Source organism: Panthera uncia (assembly GCF_023721935.1).
Source record: "Panthera uncia isolate 11264 chromosome A3 unlocalized genomic scaffold, Puncia_PCG_1.0 HiC_scaffold_11, whole genome shotgun sequence".
Lineage (NCBI taxonomy): Eukaryota > Metazoa > Chordata > Mammalia > Carnivora > Felidae > Panthera > Panthera uncia.
The window spans coordinates 62045086-62057970 of NW_026057578.1; the positions used below are offsets into that span (position 1 = coordinate 62045086).

The 12885-nt window shown below is 39.9% G+C and overlaps 1 protein-coding gene across 1 annotated transcript in view; it reads right to left on the minus strand.

Moving 5' to 3' along the window:
• Nucleotides 1-541: 541 nt before the first annotated feature.
• Nucleotides 542-12885, minus strand: part of LRPPRC (leucine rich pentatricopeptide repeat containing) — a 112337-nt gene continuing 99993 nt past the window's right edge. Inside the window, exons 33-38 of the mRNA XM_049650202.1 lie at nt 12267-12406; nt 12019-12134; nt 9398-9472; nt 7438-7522; nt 5094-5236; nt 542-2985 (exon numbers count right to left, since the gene is read on the minus strand). Coding sequence (XP_049506159.1) covers nt 2929-2985; nt 5094-5236; nt 7438-7522; nt 9398-9472; nt 12019-12134; nt 12267-12406 — 616 coding nt within the window. The 3' untranslated portion in view covers nt 542-2928. The remainder of the gene's footprint in view (nt 2986-5093; nt 5237-7437; nt 7523-9397; nt 9473-12018; nt 12135-12266; nt 12407-12885) is intronic.

Genomic DNA, 12885 nt, shown 5'->3' on the forward strand with positions numbered 1-12885 from the left:
TTAACTTCTGTAAGCCCCAACTTTCTCATTGTGAATGTCAGGTAAGAGGAGCGTCCGATGCACAGTAGCGGGTACCCATGGTTAACCCCACAGAACACGTGGCCCTGACAACGGTACATGGGGGCTTGCAGCCAGGTCTGTGTGAGGTCCAGGGGTGCAAACACGACACAGAGAACTGGTCCTCAAGGAATTCACGAGCTGCCTGACACCTGCTCTTTTAAGTGGCTACAGGAGCCCTGGAGAGACAACAAATGTGCTGGGTGGGGAGAAGGGCCAAGAAGCTGCAAAGAGAAGACCCCGATGCTGGCCACAATGAGCACGCCCAAGAAAGGAACAGGAGGGTAGGGAGGAGGGAAGTGTGCCCGGGACTGATCCGTGGTGGTCCCAGTCACCTGCATGGCGTGGAATGCTGCTGACACTCAATGCAGATAAAACCCCCTTCATTTTCAGTGTCCACTTACCATGCGTCCAACTCTACTAATTCTTGCCAACTCTGTACCTCAGAGATCTCAAATTAAATATCCACTTGTCCTTACAACAGAGAAGCTATGATTTCATTTGGTTCTCCACACACAAACCATACACCATTTAACAAAGAAATTCTGGTCGCAACAGAGGCCACCACACAATTTTTAATTTAAAATTTTAAGACTACGGGGCACCTGGGTGGCTCAGTCGGGTAAACGTCCAGCTTCGGCTCAGGTCATGATCTCACAGTTCATGAGTTCAGGCCCCGCATCGGGCTCTGCGCTGACAGCTCGGATCCTGGAGCCTGCTTCAAATTCTGTGCCTCCCTCTCTGTCTTTGTCCCTCCCCTGCTCACACTCTGTTTCTCTCTCAAAAATAAACATAAAATTAAAAAAAAAAAAATTTAGGACTAAAGTCCTTGAAATGATAAAAGTGGTTATACAAAAATTTGATAGAATTAAAAATGAAGAAGCTCACAAGTTTTTGGGGTACAATTTATTCAAAGCATTTCACAATAAAATTATATTAGGTTCAAATACATGAACATACAATTACATATAAAACACTGTACTTTCCAAAAGTTTACAATGATGTTTACTTTTTAGACTGTTTCCTTGTAATTTTAGTCTAAAACATTATTGAGTTCTAGAATTGTGTCTGCTCTCTACTATTTGTTTCAGTTTTGCAATTAGACATTTAGAAAGCATTTATTAGCCCACCTAGAATATACAATTATATTTTAAATATTTAAATTCGAGGGGGAAGCAGTTATAGTGCTGTTTAGAGTGCTAATGATAGACAATAGATAATAATAATAGAATGCTAGATAATGCTATTTCCTCTGTACTACCCTGCATTTTATCAGAGTCCATATACAAGGCTGGCTTAGAGTCACTTCATACAAATAAGACTACATTCTGTACTCTCAAGTCTCTGGCCCAGGCAACTGAGAAGTCCAGGGTAAGCCCCAAGACCGTGCCTCATCTGAGAGAACTGTTTCAATGGAGATCAGTAAAATATTGCTCAACTAACTTTTGGTTAGTGTGACTGCAAAAAATAAGGCCAGTGGAATTCACTGGTGGAGTGAGGCTCTTGGCAAATCCAACAATATCAAAACCACAACAGGTACGGGTCCTGCACCTGGAGCAAACAAAGGAGAGCTTCATTAAGTCCTCTAGGCCAGGACTCGACATTGGCTGAGGCCTCTGATGCGTTAGGTCTAACTGCACAAAACAGAGACAAAGGAAACAATGCCACGATGACATTTACTTCTTGGCTTCCCTCCTTCAGCCTCCTCTTTCATGCTACTTGCAGGCTCTAGATGAAGGATGGTTGGTTCCATGAAGACTCAGGTTAGCAGTACAACCAGCATGAGGCCAGCTTACTTCCTGCAAGGCAAGGTCTCCCCTCGTGTGGATAGTGGGAACCACTGATTTCAAATGGGAGAAGCAATACGCCAAAACAAGGATAAACCTCCAATAAAACATTTTCAGCTTTCTTGGTAATTAACTACCTAATCCCCAAATAGGTCACTGTTACATATTAAGATACTTTTGTAATGGTAAACTGTTTCACAACCCAGCCTGCATTCTTTTACAGTAATTACTAAACAATTTGGGGATAACTTTGACAAAACTGAATACAAACCACAATCTCCTTCCTATATAAGATCACACATTCATAGGATGAGTATGAAGTAACAAGCCTGGTATGGGATGTACCTATGCTGACAAACACCCGAAACCAAGACAAGAGGAAATGAGCTGCTCGGTTTCATGACCAAAGTCATGGCTAGGACTCAGAGGCATCTATGAACAGAGGCCCTCGGAATTCTTCGTGATAGAAGGGAAAGCATAGTGGGGAGTGTCCAGGCGTTGGCAAATAGCACCCCGACCAAGAGCAAGCAACAGTCTGAGTTTCTGCTTTTCACTGGAAAACAAGTGCTAGATGACTTACAACATGGCTGCTAGTGCCAGCATTTTACAAAATTGGAAAATTATGCAGGGTTTCACACATGAAGAGAATTTCCTATCAAATAGCAAAGCCTTAGAAGGCGCACTGAGCATCATTTTGTCTAGCTCCAAAATTTTCACGTAAACAATATTAACAAGCAAGTCTTAAATAAAGGAATAACATTTTATGAAAATAATGAACAAAACAGAGCAGGGGAGACATCAAGAGTGTTAGAGAGAAGAACCTTGAAAAGGTACAGCTTCAAACATCAGACACCATGAAGAAAATGCTGTATATTTATGTTGTAGGCAAAACCCCAACAAAGCCTAGTGACTAAGTGCACGCCATTGCTGTCAATAAGGTGTTGAACATGTACTTTATGAATAAAAAAAAAATACACAAAGTAACTTTTCATTTATTTATTCTGTCCTCTCAAATATATTTAAAAAATAACATTTTAGACATTGAACCACAAATACACACAAAATAAAGTAGTGACTGCTTATTTCACAGAGGATTTCCCCTTGATTCCTTTAGCTGCTTTGCATAAAATTCGAAGCTTTCCTGTTGAGACAAAAAGGGAGGGAAGTTACAGGTACAGTTTCTAGCAAGAGCTGATGGCACAAAACTCAGAAGTCATAAAATGCTGCAAAGTGATAGCAAAGACCACCGAGCCCGTGGCAGCTGCTGTCTTCTCAAGCCTCCGCACTCCTTTCTGTTCATGAAATCACCAGTTCAAGGGCCCCAAGTCCAGAGTTAAAGCCAGCACCAAGAGCCTCCACCGTGTGGGCACATAGGTATTTACGCCTGGGTACAGAAGGTTCAAATAAACATGGTGTACTAACTTGCAAATTAATGACACAATAAAAAGGAATTTGGCATGTATGATTTCTCTTATTAGAACAAAGCAAAACAAAATTTACTGGGCAACCAATTAAAAATGGGCAGAGGACCTGAACAGACATTTTTTCCAAAGAAGACATCCAGATGGCCAACAGACCCAAGAAAAGGTGCTCAACATCACTCATCATCAGGAAAAAGGCAAATCAAAACCACAATGAGGTAGCACCTAATACCTGGCTAGTATCAGAAAGACAAGAAGTTAAGTGATGGCAAGGATGTGGAGATAAGGGAACCCTTGTGCACTGCTGGTGAGAATGCAAACTGGTATAGCGAGTGGAAAAGGCAGTATGGAGGGGTTCTTCAAAAAACTAAAAATGGAAATACCATATGATCCAGTAAGTCCACTACTGAGTATTCACCAAAAGAAACAAAAACAGCAATTTGAAAAGACCTGCACCCTCATGTTCACCGCAGTATTATTTACAGTAGCCAAGACACGGAGACAACTTAAGTGTGCACGAGCAGATGAATGGATAAAGAAAATGTGATGTACGTATCATTATATATGTATGACACATACAACGGATTATTATTCAGCCACAAGAAGAATAAAATCTTCTCATTTGCAACAACATGGATGGACCCTTGAGAACGTTAAGCGAAACGGAATAAATCAGAAAATGTAGATACTGTATAGCCTCACTTACATGTGGAATATATAAAAACAAAACAAAAATCAAAAAACATAAAGCCCCAAGCTCATGGATATAGAGAACAGACTTGTGGTTGCCTCAGGTGGGTTGTCAAAAGGTACAAATTTCTGGTTATAAATGATGAAATCATGGGGATGTAATGTATAGGGCTAGAATATTGTAGTGCATGTCTTTTTTTTTTTTTTTTAAAATAGGCTCCACGTCCAACATGGGGCTTGAACTCAAAACTCTGAGGTTAAGAATCAGATGCTCTACCAACTGGGCCAAACAGGTGCCCCACATATTTTAAAGTAGCTAGGAGAGTGGATCTTGAAAATTCTCATCACAAGAAAAAAAAAATTTATAACTATGTGTGGTGTGGATGTTAATGGATTTACTGTGATCATTATAAAAAAAAATACCGAATCATTACGTTGTACTTCTGAAACTATTATAAGGTAACGTCAATTACACCTCAATAAAAAAAGAAACCTTCCTAGATGAAGAAATAAAAACCAACTTGTTTAAAATGAACAAGTAGGGGCGCCTGGGTGGCTTGGTCGGTTAAGCGTCCGACTTCGGCTCAGGTCATGATCTCACAGTCCGTGAGTTCGAGCCCCGTGTCGGGCTCTGTGCTGACAGCTCAGAGCCTGGAGCCTGTTTCAGATTCTGTGTCTCCCTCTCTCTCTGCCCCTCCCCTGTTCATGCTCTGTCTCTCTCTGTCTCAAAAATAAATAAATGTTAAAAAAAAAAAATAAATAAAAAAAAAAATAAATAAAATGAACAAGTAATTAATAGGGACACAATATACTAGGCTATTGAAATACAGGCCATTAAATCCTATTTCAAGTTGAAATGATGACAGAACTGCCCCAAGGACATTTGATAAATCCATACCTATAGTTGAAGGTCTGAGACTGACCTTGTGTTTTAAACCTCAGCCCCAGAGTGCTCCGTTCTCCCACAGCCAAACTCACGGCAGGACTATTCAGTTCCTGAAGCTCTCCCCTGAGGGTTCTTCACAGAGATCTAATCCTCATGTAATTAAGTATTCAACTTATTTTTTTTTTACACATTAATATGAAGCATACGTAAATCTGTAGAGGTATTTTTTCTCCTTAATTAAGAAATACTCACAGGGGGTTCGGTGAAAGGGACAGGCTCACCAGCATTCTTCAGCAAAACTGCATAACGCTTTAGAAACAGATCATTCAATTTTATATTCCTTGCAGTCAAATTTTCATACAGTGCTTTAGCAGACGCAGCATCCTTGTCTAAGACTGAAAAAAAAGATATTAATCATAGATAAAGACCACCTACCTTACTCTCTTCTCAAAACACAGCCGTTCAAGGACTCCCGAATCCCTTTATCCCAAGGCAAATGAATAGTTAACTACTTTCAGCAAAAAGCCACATTCAGAAACTACCAGCTCCCTCCCTCGCTCTTCCCCACACCTCTAATTCAGCATTATTCAGTATAAAAGAGAAGATGATAAATGAGGCTATTAAGAGACCCAGGATAGTTAAAGTGGCCATAAACCAAAGTAAACATACACCATTCAACACTCTTCTGCTTAAAACCATACTTAAAAAAAGAAAAATTTTTTAACGTTTATTTATTTTTGAGAGAGACAGAGACAGAGTGTGAGTGGGAGAGGGGCAGAGAGAGAGGGAGACAGAATCCAAAGCAGGCTCCAGGCTCTGAGCTTGTTAGCACAGAGCCCTAGGCGGGGCTTAAACTCAAGGACCACAAGATCACGCTCTAAGCCGAAGTCGAACACCTAACCGACTGAGCCACCCAGGCACCCCTTAATCCACACCTCGAAATCAAGCCAATTCAAGGACTATTGTGGGGAGGGTCATGTAAATTATGTGGAAATCTAGATCTACATCATGGTGAAGATCATCAGCTAAACACCACCAAAAAGACTTTCAATACATTCTCCTATTGTGAACTAAGCAAGTATGAGGGATATGCAGTTAGCTACAATGACAAAAATAATCTAAATACGTTAATCAATCTACATTAAAAAAACTACACACATCTACATAACATTAACAACTTACACTAATATTTCACTTAAATGGATGATGAAGTAGCCTAGGAGCTAAGTTTAGCTGGCTTTCCAGTTGTAGCTGATGTGCAGAAATTTTACTTTGAGGTTTACTATTGGGATCACAAGGTCTCTGCTAACAATCACTGTTGGTAACTCAACTCTTTAACATTTAAGCACCTAACAATCTCCTACCCTACACCAGTGCTGTATAACCAATCCCAACTCCAGCACAGCCAGGGCAAGCCTGCAGGATGGATAGGAGAAGTCTAGGGATCAATCTCAGGATCTCCGAAAAGGGAGCGAGTGTGGGTGATTCATCAGCTCTCACTGGGCTTGAACAGATCTTTGCAGTTTGGGTGAAGTCAATTTCCTATCTATAAATCCTTTGTTATCCTCCCTCAGGGACCAAATCCTTTCCCTGACACTGTCAAGGGCACAGCCCAAACTCTACCATCTTCCAGGAAGCTATTCAGAAAACTCTTCCCTCTTGCCTTTCACTACCTTCCTGGTCTCCCTGCTCTTTCCTGTCCCAATTCCCAAGTGGGATTACAAAAGTCAGTAGCAGTTTTATGCTGTTTGACACTACTTTGTGGTATTTAGTCATTATTTAACATCTCCCAATCCCCCAAATGGAACTTTGAGAAATTCTGTGATTATTGTCTCTATTTTGAAATAGATCATGGTCACCTTGTAAGGTGGGGAGAAACGAAGAACCAGATGACGAATTCTGATTGCAGTTTGTTGTCCTGACAACAATAAAATCAACAAAGCAATTCTTTATTTAGCCCTTGCCTCATGTGAGCAAATCAGTTCGTGGCAGGTGGATAGGTGATCATCACTTAGAAATGAAATGCTTACATTTATCTTGACTACTGAGGAAACTTTAGCATGGTTCCCTTTCATGTGTGATGAGCTGGCAATCAGGGAGCAAAGTGCTTAAAAGAGTGGAATTTCAACTGTGGTTTAAAGTAAAATCTTGGGGCCCACTTTTAATGAAGAAGTCTGTTATTTCAGAAATGTAGGCAGGTGGGGAGGGTACTGAAGAGGCAAGAAGGCAAGTCACGTGACAGTCTCAAATATGTGCCTATTTCATGTTTTGTTTCAGGTGGCCTTGGGGAGACTGGATGGGTGCCCAGTGTGTACACTCAAGTGGACTTCCAAGTCTTGCCAGGAGCCTGGGATCCTATTCAACAAAGCTGGGCCCCTCTGAAGATGCCCAGTGATACTTTTTAATGTTAAAATTAGACGAATAATTGCCTATTTTTCTTAAATGTGCTTTTAAAACATACTCTGAAGCTAAGTCAATTATTTATATCATGATTACCTGATATTTAGGATTACTGTCTTTGAGCCAAAGACTTAGTTGACAACACTACAAATATCTAAATGACTTAAATACAACATAGTCAGATTAAACTTATTACCATAGCTTTTCATGATAGAAGTGTATGCTTCTTCCTTTTCAATTAATTCAGGAATCAATTCTAATAAAGAATTCAGAGTTGATGCCTAGGAAATTAAATACAGGAAATGTTACCACAGCTCAAAAGAAGAGTGAAATAAAACACTGGTATACGTACATTATATCAGAGAATCTTCACAACAGTTAGAACAGAACTGCCTATTCAATTTAATAAACTTTTTTCCCTTCTAGTGTATCTTAGTATTTTATTGCTGATTGGATAACTGACAGCCAAACAAACATTTTTCAAAAGTTAATGCAATTCCACTTACACTTCTATAAATTGTTTTCTAAAATATCATAAAGACTGCTTGCTTCTTTTGTCAACTAGTAACCTTACCAAGAAATTACGAAATCCTAAAGAGCAGAAACAGATATCAACGATGTCTCAAGGTGCCAAGATTTTTAAACAAAATGTGAAGAATTCAGTCCTTCTGAGTTTTCATGCTTTGAATATAAACAGAGCATTTCCAGATATCCCTGGAATGTTTACTTGGTTACTTTCAGAGGTATCTAGACACGCCAGTGGGTTTGGTTCCTATAGTGAAGACAGACCTGCCATACTCTAGTGAGTAACCAAACACATTCCAATATTGCTGGATAAACCAAGGATGGATTTTATACATGACCTGGCTTAATTATTCTACTGTCAAACAGGCAGACACTGTAACTGGAATTTTTAAAAATCCTAATTCACTTTTTACATGTTTTCTCAACCTATATATCTGGACCTGCATCCTTCCAGGACTTCCTGCAATTTAAAGTCTCCTGGGAGGAACGTCCTCAACAGGTGTTTTACTGTACATTTCCTGTCCATCTTCCAAGCAAGGCAGTAGGTACTTGGCATGTGGGCGCAGACCTGTGTGCAGAGCGACAAATGCCTTTTAGATTCCTTATACTTTTTAATCCACAAATTAAAAAAAAAAAGTCTCTTTGAAAGGAAAAAGAGCAACCAATAAGTACTTCTGAAAAGCTGTTTGCTGTAAATAAATATGAGTAAGAGATAAAAAGTGCAACTGGGTAAATTAAAAACACCCCAAAACCAGTGTGTTAGCATGAGGGAAATTAAGGAGAACTAGACAGACTCTCAGACTAGAAACCTAAATGTTTTGCATAAAACAAACATTACAACTGGCACTTGGTTTAAAACTTTGTATGTGCCCAAATAAACTGACAATGAGGTTTATGTTGCTTCAGAGGTAAAATCAGACCTACAAATATTTTTGGGAACTGTACTTTTATTTTTTTTCACATCAAAAATAGGACTTGGCTTTGTTTTATACACACATACACACACGTAGCTTTTTAGTGTGAATGAGGTAACCACACAAATTGAGAACATTAATTTGTGGCACGTGCCAGTTTTAAAGCCAAGTGGCTCATCTACCTGACGGCCTGGACCTGAGAAATGGCTGGCATAGCCACCAGCACAGAGACACTCTGCAGGAGGACAGCTCCCTCTGTAGGGCTTCCCCACTGTTAAATGGACCAAGTGACCTAAGCAACAGGATTTTTATCTTCCTTTCTAGGGCCTTGTCTTTCTTCTTCTTTTATTTTTAAAAGTCATCTCTGCTTATAATGAGGGGCTCAAACTTACAACCCTGAGATCAAGACTCGCACGCTCCATCGACTGAGCCAGCTGGGTGCCCCTGTAAGGGCCCTTTCTTGAGGCTCTTCACACACAACTACGTGAACGGGCGATTCACTGCATGAACGTGTTTTGCATTTCCAGGACAAAAGGAGCCTGGACTGACTCTGTCTCAGTATCTAAAAAAGTGAACAAGTATAGACAAGCAAAATCTTTGGTCTCTGTAGTGTTTTTATGTAAGGCACTGAACCAACAAGCTCTTCTGTGAAACTCAGGTCCCCGAACAAGACTGGCTTCTAGCCTCCCTGACTGGCCAGCAAATCCCGCACAGTACCTTTCCTGGTTTCCGAGAACTCCTAACGCAGAACACCAAGAAAATTGCAGTTTGTTCAGCAATCGCGCCGCATCTCTAAAAATTGAAACGTTATTCAGTAAGCGAAGGTTTTTGATAAACAAGGAGACCAAGGTGAATATTTCCAATTAACAAAGTTCACAATAATACAGTAATGTGTCATTACCAACAGGAAGGCCTAATTGTCAACCACTTTTTTTAAGGCAAGAAAAAGAAAACAAACTCCAGCTATGCCAAGCTTTTGTGAGTGGAGTGCTGTCCTTGGCACCGCGAGTATGAAGTTTGTTTAAAAAGAAAAGGGAAAAATTAAACCGATGCTTCAACAACCACAGAATAAGGTTTAGGACTGCAAAGAAAGAGGGGAAAAAAGAAGCACTATTCCTCTCCAATTATTCTGCCAAGCATTCACAAGTGAGCTAGGGATCATAAGGTTAATTATACATTTAATAAGGTGTCAGGGAGATAACTGCTCGTTTCTTTATAAAAATTAAAATGTACAAAGCAAGTTCTCTTTAAAGTATAATTACCTACACTTATGCATACAAAAGGACTGATTTCAATCTCTCTATTTTATAAAAGGCTTTCATTGCAACAGACAGCCAGCGCTTGAGAAAGAGACAAAAGTTAAACTCAAAAAAAAAAAAGTTTATATGACAGACCAGAGAAATCAAGTGTCTATCCCATCTTAGATGCTATAGTAAAATCAAATATGGCAAGACAATATTTTAGTTTACACTCATCACAGATGTCATTCTCTTAAGTTTCTAAGAGCACACTGTTCTTTCAAAGCTTTAAGACATTGTCAATACTAAAACGAATAGTCTAAAAAGAACTTTTGCGGACACACAGAGCATTTACATTATAAACTGATGTTTTCGACATCTGTGAACAAAATATTCTTCACCGCGGCAAGAATAATCTTTTACTGTTTGACAAGCAGGTAAAGGACAGGTGAAGGGTTTATCATCCAAAGCGTCTGTCTGCTGAAGGGGTTGACAACGAAGAGACTGTGGCCGATGTCTCAACGCACAGCTGCCACCAAGAGCCCTGCAGAGGCCGCCGTGTGAGTGCGGCTCCGAGGGCACAGGCACCCACCTCACCCGCTGGCCGCTGTGCACGCTAAGAGCCAGGGCGATGATGGCTCAGGACAAGCTGGCAGATAAAACAGCAAGTGCCACTTTCTGAAGAACTATCAAAATAGTGTGTTGAAATGGAGTGAATACTATCACATGTATAATTAGAGACACGTAACCCCCCCGGTAGGTACACTTAGATATGTACAGATACGTACAAGCAAAGATAAAGCTTTAGAGTTTATTTCTTTTAGGTGGAACTTTTAACACTAAAGGCAGCAAGACAAAACCACGAAAAGATTCCTGAAATCCCTATGTATGATCAACTGCCTTTGCTGTTTAGTTAAAAAAAAAAAAAAAAAAAAAAAAAAAAAAAAAGGCGGGGAAGGGGAGAGGAGAAAAAAGTAACCAAACCAAACAAGAACATTCCCAATTAACTAGAATTTCTCTCTGTCCAGGAACAAAAAGTAAAACAAACAAACAAACAAAAAAAAACAAAAAAAAAAACAAAAAAAAACAACCTCAGAGGCACATGCCAATTTCCACCTTTTGCAAAACTGTTCACACAGGAATTTCTCAAGAACTCCTTTTAAAAATGGCTTGGGTTCTGTTGTCAAACTAGCTGAACTTCAAGGATTAAAACTAGGGCTCCAGCACAGGGGTACGGTTTCCCCTTCCCCATCTACCACTTAATATGTTTCGCAGCTCGTAAAAATGGAATGGAATATAGTACTACTTACTATCAGAAATTGGTCCCAGGCCTCAATTTGACACAGGGAGTCTACACAAACACTGCTGTTGGAGGGATCACGGTGACTGTTTGACTGCCACCTGCTGGGAAGGGCTCCCCAGCGGTGCCTGTTTGTGTACATTGCCAGTGGCAGCTCCGATCACCCACCGTTCTGTCGGCACTTGGCACAGCTTTATATTTAGTGCTGTTAAAATGGCATGAATGCAGTTGTCTCCTTCCCTGAAGATTGCTAATTTAACTGCAAGTGCGGGCCACAGAGACCTGCATTTGTCATTTAATGTGTCTGTGACACACAAGTGAATAGAAAGCAAATTCAACTCTTAATAAACCTTGAATAAGGCACTGAGAATGTTTGAGTATTCAAGTGAGAAGCTGTACTTGAAAAGCAAACATTTCCTACTTTTTGTTTGCAAACTGTGTTGCCATGGTGATGCAGTCTTTAGAGCATTAGAGAAATTAAAGTAGGAAATCAAAGGAAGGGCTTTGCATTACCTATCTGCACAAAAGCATTTGTCTTTAAATCGTTCAGCAAAACACATCTTCCCTCACTCCCCCTGAAATCGAAGGGCAGTTCTAGTCCAGTCTGGCATCTTTCAAACCAACAACCTCCCGCTTACAAGCCAGTCTTTGTCATGTGACCTGGATCCACAGTGAATTTAAATGTACTAGCAGCACTATGCTCTATTTCCAGTATGCTACCCTATACTTAGGTCTAGTAATTTCTCAGTTTATTTCCCATAAGCCACAAGCCCCACTGTCCAGATGTGGCGACTCGTTACCTGTAGGAGAGCTCTGGCGTCATCCACTTTGCCTGAATCCAGAAGCTGAAGGAAAAGATCAGTGACAGGTTTGTAAACTGCAAACTGATTGGCCAGTCTCTCTGCCATGATGCTTACTGAAAAAGTAACAGGTAAGAAAACTCTTTTGTTTAAACTGTAGTATAACTCATCCACCAAAGAAATCTGGTCCAGCCTCACCAGAGAGAAAATGTGCTTCTGTGTTCTTTTAGCAAGAACAGCTCACTTACTCTTTTCAACTGCTGGTTCCAACTGCTCCTCTATTACTTTTCTGAATAAGTATGTCAAGCCAAAGTACTGGGGTTTCACGGTTTCATTTCCAGAAGTAAGCATATTTTCAATGTTTTCAATTGCAACATCTATGTTATTGCTGTCAAAGAGTAAAACAAATTATTAAAGAAGTATTTGCTTTTGTATTAATCTTGTAGGCAGTTTCAGTATAAGAACTTAAGAGATTGACACATACAAATACTTTAGGAAAAAGTGAAAACAGATTTACAACTAACCAGATAAAAACCACTAGGCAAAGCTGAACTCCACTTTTAGGTCACAAAAGCAATCGCTAGGCAGTTTATGCTACAATAATCGAAGTAGTTGCTTATTGTAAAACACTGCCCTAGAGACAAGATCAAACAGCTAATTAATGACAGTCCCTTAAGAAATAGTTTACCTTAAATATTTAATTTGATTTTGTAGCTCTTTGGGTATCAAATGAAAACTTGTTTAAGTGCTCTAACTTCAGCTTTCTGATCTACAACTGCTTCCTGCTGCATGAGGTGAAGATAATAATTGCATAACACCTCAGGATTCTTCAAGCTGCTGCTGAGGTCTTCGAAGGGCTATTTGCAT